Raw genomic sequence first — 25328 nt, forward strand, 5'->3', positions numbered from 1 at the left:
ACTGCACCTGGAACTAAAATGAGATATAGATTTTCACTAAATGCGACTTAATTCCCATACAAAAAAATATGGAGTCTGGCTAAAAGACGCGTGACTGAGAAAAATGTATCTGAAGACCCAAAGCAAATAATGTAGCTGACAAAAGCCACTTTTGAAAGCATCACACCTGAAGATTGGCGTATTCAGTGCAAGCACGTGGAACATATTGAAGACGAATTTTATATACAGAAATCGTATAGGAATGTACTTTATTTTTAACCGACTTCAAAGAACTTAAATGAAAGTTATCAATTCTACGTGTATTTTTTTTTGTCAGCTTAGCCCTCCGTGAACTGAACCGAATTATCGGTATGATGATGAGAGAATAGTTGTAAAACGATTCTCTAATTATATACTATAATAAGATATACCCACATGTTAGTTTTTTTTTATAAAACTGCTCACAAAATACTGCAAACAATAGGCATCTGCTAGAACGCAAGACTTCCGGCAAGTCGTTAACCATAAGGACAAGTTCCAGTGGTCCGAGATTCGAACCCTGACTTACTTCTGATCGAGTAAAATACAGACTCATGGTTTTTGTAGTCTACATATTGCTTTCTTTCTGTAAAATATGTTACCCAGAAATGCAGAAGTTTTGTGTACAACCGAACTCCGCTAATTTCCTAAGAAGAATGTAACTATGCACCGTAACAAACGCTTTTTTATATCCAGGTAAACTACATCAACTTGACCCCCAGCCGATCAAGTGATATTTTATACTTATACGTTAATTTACAATTAATTAATAGCTTAATATTTAAAACTCCAGGGTTACATGTAGATTGGTAGGATATTTTTTCAGAAGTAGGAGAAAACAAACTGGGCGGATAAAAAACTATATGTGACATTTTTAGATGTTGATTTATTTTTAGTTAGATAGAGGTTTTACATAGAGGATTAAATCAGGAATCATCAAAATAAAATAGTAATATAATGAGAAGTATTTAATTAATTTTTAAATTCATACTCGCTTAACAATCTAGTAAAGTATAAACAAAACAATTTCTATAAAATTATGAATTACAATAATAATTATAATAATTGTCAATGTTATATCTAACATGAAGGTGTAAACAGTTAAACTAGCTTGAGCAACTATTGTTTATTATGTTGAAAAATATATCAGTCACGAGTTATTTTGATGATAAATAATACTCCGCTAATTCGTCAATGCGTAACAAAAACGGTGGTGCGCCGTATTTCGGTGCCACCAATGATGATGACGTTTTTGTCTGAGACAAAAACGTCACCAAGTATTTTATCTATTCCTTTAACATAATAATTTTAAGATTTACCAATCAAATATAAGTACAGTATTTGATCAAATACGTATTTTAAATTCGCGTTTTCTCGAGTTTTTAGCAGTCCTTGTCACACATTGACAATGAAATTGTCACCTTGAAACCTTAGTCTGTAAATTTATAAAGCGCACCTAACTAATGTTATTATTTAAATAAAAACGAAAAATGAAACTAATGAAAAACTCGCATGCACATTTTACGTTTTACTACATTTAGTCATGTAGTCATACTCATGTAGAGCATGAGCTTATATATAAGATTGGCATGAGCAAAATCTGAGCTAAAATTACGGTACGCTTTATAAATTTCAGTCTTATGCCCACGAAATGGATTAAATTGTCAATATTTATTGTTTTATATTAAAATCATTTTTTTTTCGTTCAATACTAGTTAAAACCTTATATCACGTAAATATTGACAATACTATAACAAATAGACTTCACCAGTTTCGGATAGGCAAACGCTGTGCATTAGCGAGTGTTGGCTGATTATTCATTCAGGTTATGGCACTAGTGTATTTGGCTAACATTAGCTAAACTATAAATGCAGTGTCTCTGCGAGTGAACGCATTTTTTCCTTGACATGTGTGTCCATATCGGCAAAATCATTTAAAATTTCTTCGATCATATCGTTGAATATTGTCGGCCATTGCATTTCTAAGATGCGCAAGCGCTGGGCAGCTCCACATGAAACTTCAATGGCTTGCGATAGTTGCTTGCGACCACGAACGCGCCAACTCATGTCATCCTAGGTGTAGAATGTTTTGTTAGTCTAAATTAGTTTAAAGGCTCAACTTTATATAATATATACACATATACATACTTATACCAAAATGTATGAATCGCCCACGAAACTGTTATTTTTTACTTAAAAAAAACATACGTGGTACAGATACAGGTGTCCTGCGCAGAAGAAATTTTTAGGTATCACTAGGGGGGGGCGGAAGAGTGACGTGTCGATCGCGTGATTGTTAAATCAGTTGACGTTTGTGTCCCGCGCTGCGATACGATGCGTACACGTTCCCCCACTCCCTTGTTTAATGATCAAGAAATTTGCCGATATCTGTAGTGTGCTGGTTTCCATATTATAGATGCTTAATTATTACTATTATTATATTTTTTATAAAATTAAAATTTGAAAAATCAATTTTAAATATAATAAAACCTTGCCTGAGATACACTTCCCTTCTTGTACTGTAAGGCTTCCTTCGCAATGACGTCTCGCAATGCTGGGTCTGCAGATCTTAACCAAGCTTTAGCAGTCGTTACGCTATTCCCACTTCTTCCAAGCCGAGATAAAAGTGGCTGTAATGGGTCATCGGGTAGGGCTCGAAGGACCAAATCGCTTAAGCCACTATAAGTTTTATTTGCAGATTTGATTTCTTCTTCAGTTACCTGAAATATACTCTCACATTTGCATAAGCGTTGGACTTAATATATTAAAAGTCAAATAGGATATGAAAGGCCCATTAGAATTGCCACAATACAAATCTTTAAATTTTACACAAAACACAAACAAAACACGAGAATTACCTGTTCTTCATTTATCTCTTTAAGTCCCCAATGTGCTAATCTATAAATTGCATATTCACGCCAGGTTTTTACGCAAATAGGATTCCCTTCGGGAAGAACCGTCAAGCTTGTGAGGCCTCGTAGTTCAGCCAAAGAATGCAACTGTCCTAAATACTGAAGACCAGTTGCGCGTACCGATATGTGAGAAACATTGGGAAATCTGTAAATATCCATAATATTAGGACCCCCGGCCAACTACTGCAAAATTACAGCTTCTAAGAGGGACTTCGTCTTTAAATCGTTTAGTCAATCAGAAAGGCACTAAAGATAGAGGTTTAACATTTCACGTATTTGACGAATAAATATTCTTTAAGTAACTTATTGTAAGTTAATGTATACTTATCTTACTTGGCCTTTAACTCTGGCAAAGATTGGGCAACAGCGTTAAAATTAACGTAGTGAAATGCAGCCTTTGTTACTGTCTGCGCTTTCTCCCAATCCCATTCGCGTGCCAACCGTCGGACTGCCCCTGTTCCCCACGCACTTACGATGCCGTCATTTACTTCTACCAAGTAGTCCACTCCTTGTTCGCGGTCTTTAGTTGTAGACATTACCTTGGGAATAGGCTCAGTCGACTTTAAATTGGCCAAACTTTTCCCAGATTTCACTCTTCCTGTAGACGCACGTTGTGCGGACGACGCTCTTTCACTTCTTCGGGATATTGTTGCACTTCTTATATTTCTATTATTTGATTTAGTATTTAACGAACCCTGTCGTTTGATTTTGTGTTCACTTGCAACAGACCCTCCTGCTGTATTAGTGGATATATTGCTCGCATTGTCGTTGTCTACATTTTTGGTATTTTTTATTCTTCTACTCTCTGGGTCACATACAGACTTTGAACGCATCGAACTGAATTTTTCTCGTCTTTTTACTGTTGGAGTTCGCCTTAGTCTCCTCTGTTGAGTTTCTTCCTCACTATCTGTTGATGTTGAAGGTAGTGAACTGAATGATGAATCAATTACAGGTTCTACGCTTGAAATGCTCTCCCACCGTTTCAGAATGGGTTCGTTACTGTCTGCAAGTTTAACATTTTCCAAAGACGAAATTATTGGCAATAATATTGGCGGTAGTCGTAGGTCACTGCTAGTGGATGTAGAGTGTGAAGCATCTGTGTCTTGAGAGGCACTACGGTCTGAAAAGTTAACTCGCCTTTCTGAAGGCTTTCGAGCAGTATTGCTTCTTTGAATCCTGGTTGCCGATGCTTTCGCATTTACATCATTTTGTGTTGTCTTGCTATTATAAGCATTATTCCTAGATTCATTTGCTGGTTGCGCACACACTATCACATCTGGCATTACGTTAGTTTCAACAGTGTGTTTTTCATCTGGAGTTTTACCGTCACATAAATCACTTTCAGACTCAGTATGTTTCACAGGGCTGTTTGGAGTCAGGAAGCATTTATTTTCTGTCCTGTGAATAGAAGGATTATTATTATTGTCATCGAGGGTACAATTTTTATGACGGCATACCTTAAAAGTTCCCAGTTGGTTCTAGCGTTGTTGATAACCTGATCTCTACGAGCTGCCTGTTGGGCCGATCCACTAAGAGCGCAATAAGCTGCATGACCAGCCTCTTTATTATTACGCCATGCCATCGCCGCACTTCGAACCTTCAATTACGTTTTATGAAAGCTGTTCAAACGTGATTTAAATACAAAAAAATTTTCAAAACCAGCCTAGACCTTGAACGAAAGCTTTCAAACTTACTTGATCAGTAACGTGCAGATTTGATAATGACACTAAATTCGGAAGGTATGATACTAAAAATGGTGTACAGTCTCCTCCTAAGGCAACTGGATTACCATCCAATGATACTTCTATCAACGTTGTGGCTTCAGCAAGTGAAGAGACATCTTCCACACTACAAGGTTAACCGATCAGTAGATTTATTTAAGATAAAATTGGTATATTAAAAATCTAGCCATATTACGAGAAAATTTTATACCTTTGCAAATCATTGTTACTTAAATAAAGCTTTTGTAGTTTCGGCGTAAACTGAAATCCTTGTAACTTTTTCAACCTATTCCTCTTAAGATTCAGTTCTCTTAAAGCTAAAAGTCCCTGAAGGTCGCTCTGTCCAATGAATTTTATTTGGTTTCCAGCTAAATTGAGCACTTTGAGTTCGGTCAAGTTAGATAGCGCCCCAACTTTTGTTATTCTATTACCGTGCAAGTCTAGCACTTCTAGTTTCAAAAGGTTTGATAATCCTTCTATTCTTTTGATCCTAAAATTACATCACAAGGTATAGTAGGTGTCAGCCGTTCATTAAATAGCAGAATAAGATTAATATTACCTGTTTTTACCCATTAAAAGCACCCTTAGACTGAAAAGTCGTTCTAACGAGTTAATCTTATCAATTTGATTATCATACACATCTAAGAACACTAATTTCCCGAGATCAAGAGGCGTTAAGCCAGCTAAACTGTTAATTAAATTGTGCTGTAGTGACAGTAATCTCAGACCGGGTTCTCCTACTATATGTGGTATTGATGATAAGCCTCTCCTGAAAAAAAGGTGATGTCATTTAACACCAATATATTATAACTTTTTATTGACTTTAACAAAAATGAAATAGAGCAAAAATGAAATTTTCTAGAAATTTCATTTTCTTTAGTTTTTATTTTTTCATTCAATTAATAATAGTTATCTGTTTTAAAAAATGAAAGATATAATTACACATTAAGTTATATTACCTATCTAAACTTATTCTATCAGGCAGACGATCTTTTTCCTGTTGAGTTCTAGAAAGTTGCACCTTTCCTTCACCCACTGCCTGCAAACTGATAGATTCCTCATTGCCATCTCCTCTATGAACATAATTATTACTGCAAAAAATTGGAACTGCTAATAAATTTTCTTTAATTAAATATAACCATAATCTTTAGTAAAAATATACGAATATTTTATTTTTAGTTACCTCGATATAGTAGTGTTAGACCGTTGTAAAGAGGCGCGAGGATCGGCTATCGCAGGCTTAATTTGTAGAAATCGCCCATCACCTTCGTCACTGTGCTCGACTTTGGGAGCAGTTACATCAAAGGACTGGGCAGACCTTCCTCTTGATCTAAAAGCAAGTTTTCTCACCTACGGAAAAGTTACATACACTTAGTACTTACTTCCTTACGTAAACCTGATGTTCATGTAACAAACGACTCACATTTCCGCGATTATATGTGATTGGCATTGGTTTTATGTTTATTTACGTTTATACAATTATATAAATGTATGTACTTATTAACTTTTTGGCCCCATTTAAAACGATTTATGTTATAAAAATAAATTCCTACAAAAGGCTTTGGTCCGTTTTATAGCTCATTTTAATTTAAACGGTTGCTAGGAAACCGCGCGCGGTATATGCACAGACAAGTGATACCAATAATAGATCACACTTTTAATAACACAAAAAAACCAGCCAGGAACCCGGCAGGTTATACTAACACGCACTGATTGTATTTTCCCGGGCCAAATACAAGGTCATTAGTTATAACCATGTCCCAGACTAATTAATGTTAGAGACAAGGTTGTAAATGTTTGTCAAAACTCAAAATTATGAATCTATGACAATCAAACTGTTGTTTTTGTTTTTCCCTGGCACAAAATATATTTTTTTAAGACAAAAGCAAAGAGTCAAGAACTCAAGAATTTATTATACTAACTTATTATTTATTCGTTTACTGTCGATGTAACGCTAATTTTGTATGTATAAGCTTTTAAAAAATAGTTTTACTGCCCGATTATTTAGGACTTTGGTTTCTGCAACATCTTTTGGCCTGAAAATGGTTCGGCATTTTCCAAATCCTTATGAAGATTACCAGCCTGGGCTTGAGCTTGTAAACAAAGACGAAGTTATTAAAAATATAGAAGAAAATGTAGGAGTTATTACTAAAAGACTGCAACCCTCTCCCCGAACTGTTGATGGAGGACTTTACGTTGGAACTACTGGTGTTTCATATATGTTTTATTATTTGTCACGAAATCCGTTACTGTCCGACAAAAAAGTATATTTCTTAGAGAAGAGCCTAGAATATCTGCAACCAGCTTTGGAGACTTCGGCAGGCGATAAAACATCATTTTTACTCGGAGACGCTGGTTCTTACGCCTTGGCTACTATTATTAAAAAAGAGACGGGTGATGATTTATTCAAAGAATATCTTAAAAAATACAAATCTCTCTTTAGCTTATATCTAAGTCAAAATTTTTTGAAATGTGGTGGTGATGAATTTTTTGTTGGTAGAGCAGGATATTTAGCAGGGGCTTTATGGATTAGTCGAGAATTAAAAATTCCTGTGTTTACAAATAATGAGCTTTACAAAATTTGTAATGTTATGGTAGCTTCAGGTAAAGAGTATTCTAAAAATCATAAAAGCCCATGTCCTTTGATGTATCATTATTATAATACACAATATTTAGGAGCAGCTCATGGCATTAGTTTTATCCTACAAATGTTGTTGACTGTTCCTGGTTACTTAGAACATGATAAATCTGCTGCTCAAGATATTAAAGCTTCGATAGACTATATATTATCATTACAAACAACAGAAGGTAACTGGCCATGTTGTATGGAAGAAATTGGTATGGCTGAACATAAACTCATACATTGGTGTCATGGAGCACCTGGCATAGTGTATCTCATGGCAAAAGCATATTTAGTGTACAAGGATCAAAAGTATCTAAATGCATGCAAGAAAAGTGCAGAACTAGTTTGGCAGAAAGGACTTCTTCGCAAAGGCCCTGGAATATGTCATGGTGTTGCTGGAAATGGAATGGTGTTTTTGTTATTATACCGACTAACTGGTGATGACAAGTATCTGTACTGGGCCACTTCTTTTGCCAGTTTCATAAATACAGAAGAATTTTTGAGAGATGCAAGATTGCCTGATAATCCTGAAAGCCTTTATGAAGGCACTGCTGGTACAGTGTGTTATTTAAGTGATCTTTTGGTTCCAGATAAAGCTGAATTTCCTTTTCAAGATGTATTTTCCACTTATATGTTCTAATTTATTTAAAATGCTATTTCCAATTAGATTGAATAATTGTAATATGCTTAATTTGAAACTGCATTACAGTATGCATGTATAATGTCTGCTGACAGTAATACATGTAATTTTCTTGTCAGTAATTCTTATAATTTTAAAATAAATTTTTCTAGTCAATCAGTTGTTTTAATACAAAACAGTCATGCATTTTATGGCTAATATAACTTATTGGATTTCTTTAACTGAAATAGCAGTAATTATAAATATCTTCAAATTAAAAAATGTAGCAAATGTTATTCTGCTCCATTGTTTTGAACTGCAGCATTTTCATCAGGCTCAGAAAATGTTTATAGAAAATAACATTCGGGTAGCTGTTTCTCATATAAATAATACTTCTGCACGTAATTGGTTGTATACCGATTCAAGGTTAGGTGTGATTGTTGACACAAGTTGTAACTTATGGGAAACAAGTTTCAGTGCTTTCCATGAGCCATTCCAAAGCCCTCTCTCGTGGATTTTGAAATCCGATAACATTTTAAAGACAAAAGACATTTTATCTCAATATCCTATTGAGTTTACATCCGATGTTAATGTATTATGCAACAGAAGTGGATCTTACAAAATCTATGACTTATACAGTAAAAAATACAACCGCAAGGACAGTTTTATTCTCAGTGAAATCGGATATTGGGATGGAAACTTATCTTTATTGACGAAACGCAACAAACGGTTGACAGGAGTTAGGCTACAAATAACCGTTGTATATCCGGACCCTATCAGCCATATAACGTTTCATAGTTTTCTTAATCTACACAAGAAATCCCAAATCGACTCGCTACATAAGCTAAAGTTTTTTACGCTCATGATGTACTTACGAGATATGTACAATTTTACGTAAGTTTATATTTAAAAAACTATTAAATACTCTTTTAAAAAGACGGGGCTCTCCTGGATTTAAGTGATACCGCCAACCGTGGACAATAGGAGGCAATAAGCAGAAAGGCTTGTGAGTGCGCCCTTTAAAGATTTAGTATATTTTTTTTTGAAGGACCCTTAGTCGAAATCGTTCGGAAATACTTCAGCGGGCTACACATAGTGGTAGTGGGCGGTAAAATGTGCCCCAATTTGCAATTTCTGGTTTCTGGGAATAAAAACACATAAGTATACACTCTTTAAATTACTCAATACATTATTTTACTTTTAGGTATAATCTCCAACGCACAGCGTCTTGGGGATACTTGCGCAATGGTAGCTTCGATGGGTTAGTAGGTGCTTTACAGAGGAAGGAGTCTGATATTGGAGGAACATCTGTTTTCTTTAGAAAGGATAGATCTGAAGTTATTGACTATGTTGCTGAAACTTGGGGAAGCAGGTAATAATCTTTTGGTCTAAAAATCAAACAGTAAAGACTATAAGTATAATTGACTCCATATTATTTTTCAGAATTTGCTTCATTTTCCGCCACCCTAAGCATCCGGGCGGTAGTTTTGCGATTTACGCTCGACCTCTTGTTAACGCGGTCTGGTATAGCACGCTTGGACTATTACTACTCATTGCGACTTTCCTCTATAGTCTCCTTAAACTAAATACAATTTTAAGACCAGGAGGTTCGGAGGATACTACACCATCGCTCACGGCTTTATTTGTGTTTAGTGCTTTAGGACAGCAAGGTAAGTACTTGATAAGTTGCAAAAGAATTACTGTTTGTTAAATATCTATACACATCTAGCCACCTACATCTACACATCTAGCCATATCTAGCCACAGTCGCCTCCCGATAATTTGATAATAATAATAAATATTTTCCGGTCCTTACTCAATAAATTGAATAAAATCAATGTACTTAAATTGGTCTTCTCGGTAATTTAATTAAATTGTTTATCATGCAAATTAGGCTGCAAAGTATCAAAAAAAGATTACCGAATATTCGAAAATAATTGTAATTTTTTTTTTAAATTTTAATAAATACTAATAATTAATCGGGAATTTTGTTTTCTTATTCGCGCGGTTATAAACGCATGTTATTTTGAACTCTTAATAATGTGAAATTAGTCACTCACTCAAGTTATCGAGATTAGAATGTATATGAAACATAACTGCATGCAAAGGACGTGAGGAGTTGTGGCATTGAGTTAGGTAGATACATAATATCTGCGGCTATTTTTTATTAGAAGAAGGTAGTACATTTACATATTCCAGATAGACCACTATATTAGTCTACCAAAAGACATGCTTATTGTTACGGTCTGGCCGACAGATTCTTTTTCTGTTTCGTAATCATTTTTCTAATAGGCAAGCATCAGTATTCAGCTTTCTGTGGCCGACAAAATTATTGAAAATGGCACTAAGCTTTGCTTTGCATGTTATAGCAAAGCAAAGCTTTTTATATACTTAACTATTTCAGGAATGTCAATACATAGAGGATCAACAGCGGTGAAGATTACGATTTTTATAACCTTTATGTTCACTTTGACATTGTATCAGTACTACAATGCTATGCTTGTGTCAACTTTGTTGCGTGAACCTCCTAAAACAATTCGTACTCTAACAGACCTATTAAACAGCAACCTAAAGATAGGTGTGGAAGATGTAGTCTACAATAGAGATTATCTCAAGGTATATTATAGTAGCATAGAAATCATTCTCTGGGATTTTCCTTTGCTTTATCCTATTAATAGTATTAGTACCTATGTTTCCGGAATAAAACAAAATCCGCAATTTAAAATAATACAATTTATCTCTCTGAATTTAGATTAACAAAATATTCTACCGACGATATAAAAAGGTACGTTCGCTTTATGCCCCATAGTCTTGAGACGTATTTGTACATTATGCGTCACATACATATATATACGGAATATCCTACATGATATCTATAATTAATACAAATTTTACTAATGGTGTCAACAATTTCAAAGTTTAAATACAATTTCACCAGAAATTTAATAAGGTTTTAGTGGAAATTACTCTTTTATTATTATTTTAGCGCACAACCGATCCCGTAGCAAAAGCTCTGTATCGTCAGAAAGTAGTGACTGCAAGAGAAAACAATTTTTATCCACCCATAAAAGGCATGGAACTAGTTAAGTCAGGAGGCTTTGCTTTCCACGTCGACACGATTATTTCGTACCCCATAATGCGGTGGTCGTTTACGGAGTCCGAGATTTGTGAGGTCCAAGAAGTTTACATGATACCTCCGCAAAAGATGGGGGTTATACTGCAAAAGCGATCACCTTATAAGGAACACGTTAGACTTGGGTAATTAACCATGTTAGTCATATTGTTCAAAAAATTATTAATAAATCGGGCTCGCTAAAAGGCCGAGATACGCATTTACTATAAGAACGCAAACAACCCTAGTTAAATTTAGGACTTCATTAAAATATCATATCATATCATTGGAAATTCCATCCCACAGCTCTTCCTTCATAGGCAATTCATTTAGGATTTCCGCCATTAGGCTGTGGAATAAGCTGCCCGAGTCTGTACGATTGGCTTGCTGCCTATCATCTTTTAAAACTCTTCTCTATAAACATTTCCTAACTTTATCATATCCTGATCAATCGTGACCTGTATAATTCTTGTATCTCCTCTTTTATATTACATCGCTATTTGCTATTCTTGAATCCTTAAGCTAAGCTTAAGATTAGCTTTTTAATTTTAGTTAGTTATTAATATGGTTTTTTAATTTCTCTAGATTAAGGTTCTATAGATTAATATAAATATATTTTTTTCTATAACTTCTGGTTATGCACTTCTTGCACTCATCATTTTTATTTATTGTTTTCTTTTCTTACTAGGGTTGTCTGGAAGAGATCGCTTGTTAGCGATAAGGCCGCCCATTGCATTTCTTGTAATTTATCTGTATTGTGTTATTTGTGTTTCTTTCTAGCAACGAAGTTTGAATAAAAAAATTGAAATAACATTAATACAACGTTTTTGCAAATACATAAATGTTTTATTTCTTGCAATTGCGAAATAATAATGGCAGTTTTACAATTAGACCAATTCTCTTTAGCGCCAATATTGTGATACTACATGTCCAACATTAGCTGCACTTTCTTCAGTGCATCTTTTAAATGCATATACTTCTCCGAACGCCGTTTGGTTCAACCGTATGAAAGTTAGGCGCTCCGCTTCGATTTTGACTACATGTACACAGTATTGCTGAAGCAATCTACGAAACCTCAGAAAACAGTTGTCAGCATTTTGACGAATCGTCAAACGATATGCGTAATAATTCATTGAGTTAACCTTTTTGGTACTTCTTACCTGGAATTAAAAGAGTGAAACTTTTCTTTTAATGTGTAGTTAAAAGTTTTGTTATAAGTTTAATTTATTATACGATTCTCCCTTCCATAACTTGTAAGGGACCCTGATGATAGTCACACGAAATTGGCAATAAAGAATTCGACTGCGTTTGTCAGGCATGAAAGGCTAAATCAGGAAATATAGGTACATACGTGGGGCAATGGTTTGTCACTGTTTAAGGCATTCAATACAAAAATCTTTTTACCCGTTTCAGAATAAGGAAAATGTTGGAAACTGGAGTGATGAGCAGATTGAAGGCAATATGGGACGAAGCAAAGCCTCCCTGTATTCGCACACCTGGCACTCGCGCTTTTTCAGTCAACATACAAGAGTTCTCTACTGCACTTATTCTGCTTGGTATCGGACATATTCTTGCTCTTACTGTATTAGTTATTGAGAATATTGTTTTTAGAGTTAACAAACATTCTAAATATATTTAACAAATACACCTGAATTTCTCTTAAAAATAAAATTAATAGATATATGTCTAAAGCTACAAAATTAATTCCAGCTTTCCAAAATCTCGCAATAAGTTATCATTTATCGGTTTTAAGATCACATTTTTATAGTTGGTACCAATTCTATTAGCTAGCAGTTATGCAAGAACGCGTTAAAAGCATACAAAGATCTCTTACTCGATACCTAGCTTTCACTAGCAGAGGATTTATATCCATAACATCAGCGACTTATAGGTTAAGTACGATAACACTGTATAATCGGAGATCTTTAGTCGTTGTTACCTTGTATAAATTGCTGAATAATCAAATACAGAGCAGTGACCTCTATATTAAAATTGTTGTCCCTTACTCAAAAATCCACTCTGAAAAAACCAACCTAGGGGTTTAGGCAAGTCTCTTTCGAATTCTTCTTGATTTTAACGGATTGAACAGTGTTTATTCGGAGCTGGATATATTCGGTCTTAGAGAAAGCATTATTGGGTGCCTATCTCGAACCAAATTCGCTGTTTTGCTGAAAATATTTTTTCTGCTTAACCAAAGAAATTTTGGTATTTTTATTGTATGCTTATTTTATCTTGTATATATTTTTGAATATTTTTTTTTCTTAATACTTATATTCTCATACATTTTATATAAAGGAATTAGAAAAAGAGATTGTTTCTAAAATATTCCGTAGATTTAGTTTACTATGTATGATGGAGGAACAGAAAAGGTTGACAAGAAACTTCTTGACTGGTGCCCAAGGTAGAATAAACGCAAAGGAGGAAGACTACTTAGAAGGTACAACAGAGAACACACACAGATCGGCAGAGTGGCACAGTGTAGACAAAAATTGTGGAATTTGGTGTAAGCCTTTGACAAAAAAGGCCACACAGATTCATTTATTACGCTTATTATTAAGTATAATATATTATGTTGTATTTGCCTATGTATTTGTAAAGTAAGTGAATTCAAGTAAATATGCATATTCTTTTGTCTAGCTAAAAATAATGTAATAAAATAGAATTTAGAGAAATTATACCCATTTTAAAGCACCTTTTAATCTTTTATTTAACACCGGTTTGGCAAGTGAGTACTTGAAAGTTTGTTTTGTTTGTTCTTGTGTTTTGAAGGATGTTTTGTAATTAATTTAGACAAGCGCCTAAACATTTAACTAATGAGTTAGTTTAAAGGTGTATAAATAAAATACAAGGATCCATCTTAAAATCTTTAATTAACATAATGCAATTTATACAAATTAAGAGTTATTATTGTAACATGTTGCAATTAGACAACGCTAATATTTCATTGAGGTACCCGCAAACTTTGCATAAAGATTTTCACGTTCACTGATTTCAATAACGTCATACATGTTATGGGGACGATTCCTTATACGAATTAAAAAAAAATAGCAAGCCCGCCAAAAAATGGTGACTGTGCAAAAATTTCCGATTTGTTGATAACTTCCGGTCAGAATTGTAAGATCCGTTCATACTTCCGAAACGTGTCTGAACCGGTACAAAAATAAATACAACGAAATGTTCACAATGAACACACAATTCCAATTTTATTAAAAAACGGCAAAGTTAAGAAATCCCCGTTTAGGTAAAAAACCGTATGACAAATGGTGGGTAGTTGCAAAAAGCGCGCTTCACCGCTCCTCCAGGACGATGGTTTCTTGTGGATATAGTTTTAGTGCCTTCAGTGTACTGCTCTGAGATTCCGCTGTCAGCTGAATAATAAATTTAACATTAATTAATTACATTTATATTATTATACATATATATATGTTTCGTTTTACTCTCAAATACATATTTGAGAGTAGCTGAGAGTGTGTGTGTGTGTGCGTATGCTGCACACAATTTTTTACGGGACGTCACGAAAATGTGCAGCGTGTTTGTCGAAAAAAAAGGGAGAGAGCGATTGAGAGTGAGTGAGAAAGGGAGATCAAGAAAAATTACACTCTATTGGTTGAAGTATTCGTTTCGTAGCTACATATTAGATTTTTAGAAGGGAATTCTGTCGCATAACGTCCAGTAATCGCAGTTTTTTATTTATTTATTTTCACATTAGCACATAAACAGTGTGAATATAGATACAAATGCATGGAGTGATCATCTATTGGGGCTTTTACCTTAGTAATAATTATTTTACAAAGAAGTTTCATTTCTGTCATGTGTACTTTGTACGCACGCACTTTTTTCATTTTTTTAAAACATAAAAGCGGTCACTGTTAAGTGGAATCAAGCTTTAGGTAAACTATTTTATTAAAAATATTTCTTGCCGACCTGGTGCCCATGGGCGACGTTTATACTTAACTTTAAGTGACCCGCCTATTCGTTTGCCTCCTCTCTTATAAAAACCAAACTCGACCAAGAACATAACACATATTAAACTTACGTCTCTTCTAGGCCAGCTAGAAATAACTTTGTAGTTCTCTTGTGGGTAACCTTTCGACGCTAAGAAGTCTAACAGCCCCTGAAAATCGAAACATCTATATATATATAAATATAAAAAAATGTTATGTTGGTTTGTCTGCACTTCAACTCCAAATTCTGTACCGATCAAGCTGAATTCTAAGCATGATATATCGCATCAAGGATTGTTTTTATGTATTTTTATTTTAAAGCTGCCGGAAGCGAGGAAAGCACTCGCTGACAACCCCAATAGTAATTGAGTCAAAACTCTGCAAGGGCAACATAGTGGAAGCATCGATTTTAACAGGGCCTTTCAAGGTGAAGATGTCTTCATTCTTCGACTACCCATGATCCCGACCGATACACCATTTCAAATTAAAATATTGCAATTTCCAATTCGATTGGCATTTGCAATAATAAAGCCCAAGCTCAATCTTAAGAATTGTGTGGTTAAGACTTTGATGCGGATTGCACATTAATAAAAATATTGTATATCCACAACTATTGTAAAATTAAACTGATATGAATTGTATTCTTTTTGTTATTTCTCATTTTTCAACCAATTACAATGCGCCGCATCGAAGTAAACAGCTAGTATATTCATAAAATATAATATATTATTATTATGCCGGCAACGCACTCGCGAGCCCTTTGGCATTGACAGTGTCCATGGGCGGTGGTATCACTTACCATCAGGTGAGCCTCCTGCCCGTTTGACCCCAATTCTAAAAAAATACCCAACATTTTTAACATCTTACATAATTTATTGTTATATAATTCTGTGCTGTGGGGCTATGAAACTAATGAAATCAAAGATCAACTCACGGCCAGCGTGTCCTGCGCCCTGAATCTCCTCTCCAGGCACTCGTGGTGGGGCGGGGGCAGACGCACCCGTATACGCGTGACGTCACCGGCGTCCGCCTCGGGCTCCGGAGGCACCCGGGCCTCCGCACCCAGCCTTTGCGCCTCCTTCTGCGCTTCTTGCATTTGCCGCTCGGACTCCGCGCGCTCTATCTCCTGATTCCGTTCCAGCTCTAGCTGTTTCTTTATTTCCTCTTTTGCTCTGTTCAATTTTTAAGGTATTACACTTAAATAAACTACAAAACTTTACAGTATGAATGTAATTAAAGTATTACTTGTAAAAATAAAAAAATATTTTTACAAGTCACGTGACACTAAAATGTTCGAAGTAATCCACGGTATCGCTGACAATATTTGTAAATAATCTATGACTTTATATTCTGTTATCTATGAACGCAAATTCTTTCTTTTCAACGCAAGTTTCTCTTTAGATTACATGGGATTCGAGGTTATTGTTGTATTAATAATAAATTTTTAATGAATTTTAAGTCATTATATGTTAAATACCTGTCAGCATCCAGACTCATCTGGTACGCCTCGTCCTGCTCCCACTTGACACGTTGCCTCGCCAGTCTCTCCCTCTCGACCTTCGCGTCTTCTTCCCTTTGGACCGCGAATCTTTCCACCGCCTCCATTAAACCCCCCACCAACTCCGACACCCCCACATTACCTACAAACCAAATACAATTGACACCGGCTTTTTAGTGTTAGAAATCTTAAATACCTACTTTATTGAGACCTATATATATTTGTATTTGCGTGTGTAATAACAAATACACATAACCACACACAATAATCAAAGAAAAAAAATGAGCGATCGTGTGCTGTGGCTGTAATTGGCCCTGGATCAGCATTATGCTCCTCAGCATGGGCTGGTCATTCTGCCAGAGACCATAGCAGCTACTTTGCGCCTCAGTCGCAAAAAAGAAAGAAGAGGAATGTAATAAATACTTATATTAGTAGAAAAAAAAGTTACCAGTGTACGTATTGCAGTCTTGTGTAAAGTTGTATATATGTATATATGTATAGTAAAGTACATAAAAATGTTAAATTAAAGATTAAAAACAAGATTATCGTTGAGTTTAAATGTGTATTATTAGATCGACATTGTCAAAGAGGTTGGTTCTCAGTGGATACAGAGATGCAAGTGCATGGCGTACTAAAGGAAAATAGAGGTCTAAAAATCTCACCATTGATAACAGAGTAAATCTCTGTATTGGAGCGCAGGCGCATGATAATGAGCAGCGCGGGCAATCGGTCTATTGGAATCCTTCGAATCGTTCTACTGGCCACTAGGTCTAAGGCATTTGTCACTGACGTAAGTAATCTGAAAAACATTATTATGAAAATGTTTTTTTTTAATCTTAGTTAGGTTGAATTTATCAACTAACGCGATCCCAAGTTACCCCAACAGCGACGTGATTAAAAAAAAATTCTATAAAAAAGACAGCACGTTTGTACAGAAAACATATCAATAAAGGTTAAAATACTTACAAATTCATGTTATCCGGGTAAGTGAGATCCCAGCCGTACACTATGAAGTTAGCCGCAAGTGTCTGCAACACCGTTTCACAGCCGAGAAGTTGGGCACAAAACACATTCGATAAGACCGAATGCTCATGATGGAGGTACAACGCGAGGAGCTTTCTCTGAAAAAAAAATGCTAATTCATGGGTCTTCGTTTTCTTTATAGTTATTAAATCTAATTTTTATAAAGGTCGGCAATGCACATGCGAGCCCTTTGACAATGTCCATGTCCAATACACGTCTTCCTGCAATCCATGACTTATGTACATAAAATCCCCCGACCTTAGGATTGAAAATCGACCGCGTAGCCACTGGGCCACTGTTCAACAAACTAAATTGTATTTAAATAATATAGACGTTTTTCAGTAACCTAGGCCCAACGAGAAGTTCTTATATAATTATATTAACGTATTATATTTATTTATATTACATATTACTATTCTACATTCATAGACGTCTGTCGTCTTGCCTCCGCTATGCTCTTGTTGAAGTGAGTGTCGCATGTTACTCTCTTACTGCAGAAATCATGAAGTTGTGATCTGAAGCTTCTTAAAATTAGTAAATTCTCGATATAATAATATATCGATTTGTAGCTGCAGAACACACCTGGAGTCTCCAAATAGAGGACATTCTATAATGATCACTGAACATGTGTTCTAATAAATTTGTAGCCGTTTATAAAAGTACTTATTAATGATTTCGTTGTTTTAACTGTAGCTTCTTGGATGAATGAAATATACAATTACCTCTTTGGCTGGGGTGAGACAGGACTCCTTGATTGCATCCTGCAGCGTCCCTTCGAAGAAGTTAGGCGAATTCGGTCCGTACCGAGTTCGAAACCGTTGCGCAAACTCTATGCAGCCTAGGGCTTCGTCTTGGACTCGCTCGGACACTAGAAATATCAATCATAAAAACATCTGCCCATAATGTTAAAATAGAAGATTGGTTGTGCATCATAATTCATAGGATTCGCGTTGCAGGAGTATTATTGCATAACGCGCTTGTATGAGATAACACGTACAAATAATTCACGTTTGTCAATTCTCAATAAAGGGGATTTAAATTGAATACAAAGAAAATCTATGTTATAAACGAAATAAGTGCGTTAAAAACATTTGTCATAAATACAGATAATATAACGGGTATTGCACACCCGTATTATACGACTAAAATCGCATAATATGAAATCGCCTTATAAGAGTTATACAGGGGTTTGGTACTTCAAGATAACATAGTTTTATGGATGTATAAAACTTGAATATGTTTCTACTTGCAGTAGAAAAGTTTATAATTGAATTCACGGGGAAAAATTAAGCAATAAAGAAATAATTATTAACAACGCACAAAATGTTTTGTACTAGAGTAGAGAAAGTCAAAAGAGAACCATTATCAAAAAATAAAAAAAAAACCGTTACTAAAGTTTTATTTACCTAAGTATACGAAATTGGTTACAAACTATTTTTACTTTAACAAATAATTCCTACTCAAAAGATGTCCTTTTTTTTAATAATACCAAATTCACTTCATCTAGCGCAGCAATTGATATCTACACTAATATTATAAAGAGGAAAACTTTGTTTGTTTGTAATGAATAGGCTCATAAACTACTGGACCGATTTTAAAAATTCTTTCACCAATCGAAAGCTACATTATCCACGAGTAATATAGGCTATATTTAATTTTGAACAAAAATAGGGTTCCGTAAGATATTAGGGTTTTTCGGACACAAGGTGTAAAAAATCAACCAAAAAATAAAAAAGGGGGTGGCATGGCAAAATGTTCCATGTTGGCATGTACTAAAAAGGTAGGCTAAGCATTAAGGAGAAACGAAGTTCGCGGAAGCAGCTAGTCTATTATTTTTAATGTAACTGTAGTGTATTGGCTAAATAAAGTGTTGCTTGGTTGTCTCATGCGCCTACGTCACGAGTCAGTCGTCAACCGTCACCCGAGCGGAGCGGTTGTGTTTAAGACGACTGTATAGTGTTGTGGTGTTGGTGAGCCGTAATACTCCAAGAGGCAGGACATTACAGTAACAATGTCTAATGTTAAATGATACCGCCGCCCACGGACACGCATTGCTCGAGTGCGTTGCCAGCCTTTTAAGATTTTGGTACGCTCTTTTCTTAAACTAAGTCGAAATAGTTCAGAAATACTTCAGTGAGCGCCTGGTTCCACATAGAGGTGGTACGCGGCTAAAACTGAATTTAAACGCTCAGTTGTGGACGTCAACGGACGTCAAGATAATCAGCTGACGTCAGCTGCATTCGTAAAGACTAACTGTCTAATACAAAATATTGAAAGAAGTATATAATTCGATTTATATATTACTCTAATTAGCATATAAAATAAAACATTAACAGCAAGTAACAAAACAAAAATATCACAAAACTGGTACACCAATAATCTAAACCATAAAACCAACTTCCAAAATTAATAAATATTCAAAAGAATTCATCTCTTTTGAGCTGTTGTAGGCTTTTGGGACAAACCCTTTTGGTCGACATATAAATAAACATCTATATGGGCGTTATCTCCAGTGAACAAGGACGGACATCTGTTTATACGAGATTTTTGAAGACATCTTCAATTCATTGCTGCATGCGTACTAGACCTCGTTGGTTGAGGGGAATGTATTCGCAGGGGGACCAGCTTATTTCTGGTCTGCAGCTTACCTTTAGGCTTAACAAATGCTTTTATTAATATCAACGCTCTTGTCTTCGACTTTCGTGGAATGTTCGTTCGTGTTTTCGTATACTTGATACGTTTTCGTTTTAATACGCGTTTGATCGTGCTAGGCCCTTGGTCGGTTTGTTTATCACCGTCGCCTTTATTTTCTTGTTCGATTATTTGATTTTCATCAGGATTTAGATCATGGCAGCTCATTTGCGATGGTTTCAATATAAAAATATCAATAAAATCCGTAGTTAAACAGATTGACAACGTCAAATCTTATACCGTCATGTATAGATTCGGCCGTTTGAAAAAAAATTTTTTTTTTAGAAAAGAAGATACTATTTTTTACCTTAGAAGATTTGAAACGAATCTGATTTTATTTCTTTTGAAAATACATTTATATTTCTAATAACAAATTAACTTGCATAATACCTACATATGTATGCAATATAACAGATAGCGGGAAGGAATGGAAAATGGTTGCAAGAATGAAGACTGACGGTGTTCGTGGGCTAATGTGAAAACATAGTGACATGGCTATTATGTAGTAGGTACTGGAGTACAGGCTTTTTATTAAAGTAATACTTATTTTGGCGCGTAAGGAAAAAATCAACCTTACGCACCAAACCGTCACTAAAAAGCGACACCCTAAAGTTAGCTATACTTAACATTTTAATTTTTTCTATTGTTTGTGTCGTTTTTCTAAAAACGATAAGGCGAAAGATAAAATTTTTAAAATCATCTACTATGATAACAAAGTGTAAATAAATAATCAAATTTAAAGCTGTATCATCAGCTAATAACACGCTATCTTTTGACAGCTTGTTAAATAGGAAATATCTCAGGTAATAAAACACAAATCTTACTCAAAGGCTGAAGCCGGTCTGAAGGGGCATCGACGAACATGTCATCTTCGGCAGGGAATGAATCGGCATCCTCGACCTCCTCAACCGAACTGTTTTCACTGTCCGAACTATCTACTATTATCTGCAATTTTTCATAGAAGATACGTAATTATTTCACTACAACCCTAGACATAACAAATTGTTATTATAAATAATAGTATATTATTCAAAAGTATCCATTAAAATGTGTAAGATTTGGGAACCAAAAATTAACAGCAAATTCTTCTAATGCCGGCTGTACACACTGGTCGAGACAGGCCGATCGCGAGTGTACAATTCGGCTCTTGTCTCGTCTCGCTTTCTCGCCTCTCTCGGTCGCCTGTCGGTTTTTTGCGCACGAGTCAAAGGGTCTCGCGAGTTAAACGAGAGCGACCTGTGCGCACTCGTTCAATCTGTGGTCGAATCTATTTCTGTTGCGGTGTTGGTTACCATCCACCTTCTTCGCCATGGCTTCGTAATTTTTTTATGGTAAACGTGAAGAAAATTATAGTAACTTATTACACAAAGAGTTTGTCTTTGCAGCAGCAGTTTCCACGTCCATCATTAACGGTGTTTCAAATACAATTAATTTAACGAGTGTGTACAGGAGCTCTTCTCTCGATCCTATCGATCGAGACTCGGCGAGAGCCTCTCGTGTGTACAGACGGTATAACAATTTTTAACAGCTTACGCGACGCGGCGTATTACGCCTGTGTTAGCGTGTTGGGTGTATGGGTGTGTGTACATGTGAGTGAGTGTAATATCCTAGTACCGTGTCTCAAAATCCAATACATTTTTGACCATTGAAATTGAAACTTACCCTCTTATATTCTCTTTGTTTAGGGGCTCCACGAACTGTTAGTTCATGTTGGGGTAGATTTAACCCCACCATTGCTAGCACTGTGTCATCCAAGCCCGTTACATTTGGCCACCCTGTCCATACCTGGTAATATATCAATTATTATAGCGGACCCGAAAGACGTCCTTTATTTACATAAAAAAAATAAAAATGTATAAATAGGGCAAACGGGCATGAGGCTCATCTTGTTATACCGCCGCCCATTGGCACTTGTATGAGTGCAAAAATTTTACTCGCAAGTTCGTTGCCGGTCTTTCTAATCAAATTGTAAATCTATACCATTCTCAATTCCACTTGAACACACAACAAGCAACTATTTAGAAATGTAAAAACAAACACACAGATAAATACATATACCAAGAATGTTTAATTGATAATATAATAATCATATATTTAATACATATCAAGCCATTCGGTAAAACAAAGTTAAAATAAAAATCATAAATTTTGTATTTACCTTTAATATATGCAACATGAAACAACAATGTTTTTTTTACCTTCAAAGTATATTTAATTTAAAGTATATTGAAATTATGAATGTAACATATTTCAATTTATATGTCATACATGGTATGATGATATTTAGTCAAAATATTTTGTACGAGACAAAGAAGGAACCTGCAGAAATTTATTATAAATTAATACATACACCAAATTTGACAATTTCAGTGTTGCAACATTATGAAAAGTACTAAATAGTGACAATATGGCCGACATTTTTTTTAATATTTGGGATAGTTATTAGTTGGGTGTAATGAGAAAAAGACTTTGACAGGGTGCAACATAATTTAATTTATTTTCTGCGATTTAGGTAGCGGACCCATTTACCATTGGGATACTAATTGTAAATACCAAATAAGGTTTTGACTTAATATCGACAAAGCAAGTATGTGTCATATAAACTAGCATATGTGACTCATAACATTTGTCAGTCTTGTTACAATTGTATGTGAAATTATCTTGCCAAGGAATCTGGTTATCTACAATAACCATGTACTGACATTCACTGTCTACAGTCTAAATAATAAACGTTAACAAACCTGATGTCTAACGGGTATATCTGTCAGCGAGAAGAGATCATTTTTAACCTCTTGCACAGTTTTGGTTCCTGGGTATTTGAGGGTGTAATCTCTTTCTTCATGTTTTACGTGTAGAACATATGTGGTTGTCAGTCTTTCTGCTACCCTAGTACAAGTATTTGAAATAAATATTACACCGGCTTCAATTTTTTTACAACAAATGCATTGGCTTGTAAAAGATGTGTAGGTTTAATATAAAACCATATTTTTTTAAAAGGAAAGTCTTAAAGTATTAAAATGTATAATGATAAGGTTAGTAATTTAGTATATTATATATTTTATTTATACATATTGAAGACATACTGTCTCGTTAATGGTTATGAGGTCTTCTCACAATCATCCAATCTTTGAGTATTACAATTGAATAAGCTTGTAACAACTTTAAAATACTCACTCTTCATCAGCCATCAATCCATCTGCAGCTTTTAACCGAAGTACAGCATTTCTAGCTAGGCCTAAACTTGAAAGCAGTGCTGTGGATGTAGCCTTTGACCCACCCAGGCCTGATATCTGTTGCTGACATACTGGTATACCAAACACCATTTCTAAACGATTTTTTAAATCACCTAGTGGATTACAAAAAGGAAATTTTAATATCTTCATCATTATCATATCTGAATAAAAAATTAAAAATACATTATTTTGCACAAAATATACTTATATTGGAAGAGCCAGTTATGTTTTTAATGTAGGAAATATCTAACTTCTTACACTCACAAATAATATATATGAATTTTAGAAAAACTATTAAACAATTCATATATAGACCAATCTTTAAAATACAATAAATTCACATTACCATTGCCATGTTCATTAAGAAAGTTCAATTTAAAACAAATTCCTACTGCACTTAAATCCTATCAGGTTTTAGTCTATGGATCCCTGCTATATTTAATATAAAAAGTTTCATCAAATTTAAAAGGCATGATATATATGTATAGTAAAAAATTATGTCCACTTCTAACTCGATGTTAGATGTGCACACAAAAAAAATTATCTCCACATGTGGTAAAAAATAAATATAGTGAAGTAATCTTCGAGTGACATGTAACTAGCTTTTAATTTGTTATACTTACTGACAGTCGCTGAACCAGAAATAATAATTTCTTTTATCTTATTATTACAGTTAACTTGAAGTTCTACTAAATCAGAGGAGCTGTTTCTTAACGAAGATGTTGAAGCCTGATTATCTTGCCGATCTAAAAAAATTTTTTATATTATATTTCAAGTAACACAGCTTTTTTTAATTACTGTGCATTTAGTTTATTCAAAAGTTTTATTAATCTTGCTTTAGGAATATTCTTCTTAAAATCAAACTTATAGAGTAAGATAACAAATCAGTAATAGAAAATAGCAAGTAGATAATAAAATAATAAATTCTGTAGGATGATCTCTGGCAAAGGAACTTCATACCTACCTTTAAAAATTATGAAAGCTTGACAAAGGCAAATAACTTGCTATTTTTAAAACAGTGCTAAAATAATAATAATTACCAGGCGGGTGGTTTTTTGGAGTTATCACAGATATGTCATCATCAATCATCTCTTCATCTTGTGCATTATTTGTCTGAGTTGTGGAATTACCATCTTGAGGCAACACTCTATTTATTGCAGACTAAAAAAACAATACACAATGTACAATGTATAGTTTAAAATTTGTTTTTTACACTAGACAAAGGACATATAACATTTAAATACATACCAGTAAATCCCAATTGCTTTCTTCTAAGTGAAATAATGCTTCGTCGACATCTTCAACATTGGTAATGGTCTGCAAGTTCAAATACGAACCATTTCATGAAAAATTTAATGCAATAACGGAAATCATATGGATTAATGCGTAAATAAAACAACACAAAGGCTCAATGTCATTGTTAGATTACTCTCGAAACCTAAGCGTTTTGTTTAGAATTTTATATTTGAAGTACAAGGAAAAGAACATTGTTGAATTAAAGTTTATTTGTCACAAATACTACATACACAAGTTAAAAAAGCTAAGATATAGCACTTAAAAGTCACTGTTTTTGTTCATCACATAACCTGTATATCTAGAAAGAAATCGTTATAAACTTCCTAAATTCTTTTGTCTGAATTTAAATAATAACTTACTAACTCACCTGAAAATTAGCAAGAATTTCTTCTCTATTTTCAGCCATCGCGATTAATTTCCACTCGAAATTTCCGATAACTATGACATTTACATTTACAGACAAGTCACTCTTCCCAAACTAACTACAAGTGCTGCCGTTTCTTTATTCAATATTACCCAAATAGTATTTGATCATAAGTACAAAGCCATGTTTGAAATACATCGTACATAATTGTGACAACCATCACTATTGTATATTATTTTATCGTGTTTAAATCAAGGAGAAAAAATATAATGATA

The 25328-nt window shown here is 34.6% G+C and overlaps 4 protein-coding genes across 4 annotated transcripts; 2 read left to right on the plus strand and 2 right to left on the minus strand.

The window, feature by feature from the left end:
- Nucleotides 1-997: 997 nt before the first annotated feature.
- Nucleotides 998-6388, minus strand: LOC111002706 (leucine-rich repeat-containing protein 49). The gene is made up of 11 exons (XM_022272905.2): nucleotides 6074-6388; nucleotides 5834-6000; nucleotides 5610-5741; nucleotides 5210-5419; nucleotides 4862-5140; nucleotides 4624-4777; nucleotides 4387-4526; nucleotides 3263-4327; nucleotides 2876-3074; nucleotides 2513-2737; nucleotides 998-2090 (listed from the first exon to the last, which is right to left on the minus strand). Exons 1-11 carry the CDS (start codon nucleotides 6098-6100, stop codon nucleotides 1881-1883), a joined length of 2808 nt encoding a protein of 935 aa, XP_022128597.2. The 5' UTR covers nucleotides 6101-6388; the 3' UTR covers nucleotides 998-1880.
- A 120-nt stretch (nucleotides 6389-6508) lies between these two features.
- On the plus strand, nucleotides 6509-8069 carry LOC111002704 (lanC-like protein 3). The gene has a single exon (XM_022272903.2). It carries the CDS (start codon nucleotides 6615-6617, stop codon nucleotides 7911-7913), a length of 1299 nt encoding a protein of 432 aa, XP_022128595.2. The 5' UTR covers nucleotides 6509-6614; the 3' UTR covers nucleotides 7914-8069.
- A 974-nt stretch (nucleotides 8070-9043) lies between these two features.
- LOC111002692 (glutamate receptor ionotropic, delta-2-like) lies at nucleotides 9044-13674 on the plus strand (the record flags this gene model as incomplete). The annotated part of the gene is made up of 5 exons (XM_022272887.2): nucleotides 9044-9264; nucleotides 9336-9562; nucleotides 10297-10508; nucleotides 10879-11150; nucleotides 12418-13674. Coding segments are annotated over 5 exons (1158 nt in total), but the record flags the coding sequence as incomplete, so codon positions are not given.
- A 181-nt stretch (nucleotides 13675-13855) lies between these two features.
- Nucleotides 13856-25210, minus strand: LOC111002633 (FAS-associated factor 1). Its single transcript, XM_022272797.2, has 15 exons — nucleotides 25057-25210; nucleotides 24642-24710; nucleotides 24434-24554; nucleotides 24017-24139; nucleotides 23335-23506; nucleotides 22902-23046; nucleotides 21823-21945; nucleotides 20985-21105; nucleotides 18192-18337; nucleotides 17413-17567; nucleotides 17109-17245; nucleotides 16426-16588; nucleotides 15883-16120; nucleotides 15041-15118; nucleotides 13856-14372 (listed from the first exon to the last, which is right to left on the minus strand). The coding sequence occupies exons 1-15, from the start codon at nucleotides 25093-25095 to the stop codon at nucleotides 14292-14294; spliced, it is 1911 nt and encodes a 636-aa protein (XP_022128489.2). The 5' UTR covers nucleotides 25096-25210; the 3' UTR covers nucleotides 13856-14291.
- Nucleotides 25211-25328: the final 118 nt, after the last annotated feature.

The sequence above is a fragment of the Pieris rapae genome, chromosome 3 (genome assembly GCF_905147795.1).
Source record: "Pieris rapae chromosome 3, ilPieRapa1.1, whole genome shotgun sequence".
Lineage (NCBI taxonomy): Eukaryota > Metazoa > Arthropoda > Insecta > Lepidoptera > Pieridae > Pieris > Pieris rapae.

Excerpts from the sequence above, each read along its gene's own strand:
- LOC111002706 (XM_022272905.2), bottom strand. The coding sequence starts at position 6,100 with ATGCCAATCACATATAATCGCGGAAAT. Across the intron at positions 5,420-5,609 it reads GATAGAATAAGTTTAGATAG|GAGAGGCTTATCATCAATAC; the intron begins GTAATATAACTT and ends CCTTTTTTTCAG. Across the intron at positions 4,527-4,623 it reads ATCTGCACGTTACTGATCAA|GTTCGAAGTGCGGCGATGGC; the intron begins GTAAGTTTGAAA and ends ACGTAATTGAAG.
- LOC111002704 (XM_022272903.2), top strand. The coding sequence starts at position 6,615 with ATGTATAAGCTTTTAAAAAATAGTTTTACTGCCCGATTATTTAGGACT.
- LOC111002633 (XM_022272797.2), bottom strand. The coding sequence starts at position 25,095 with ATGGCTGAAAATAGAGAAGAAATTCTTGCTAATTTTCAG. Across the intron at positions 24,555-24,641 it reads AAAGCAATTGGGATTTACTG|TCTGCAATAAATAGAGTGTT; the intron begins GTATGTATTTAA and ends TTGTTTTTTTAG. Across the intron at positions 16,589-17,108 it reads GATTTACTCTGTTATCAATG|GTAATGTGGGGGTGTCGGAG; the intron begins GTGAGATTTTTA and ends TTTGGTTTGTAG.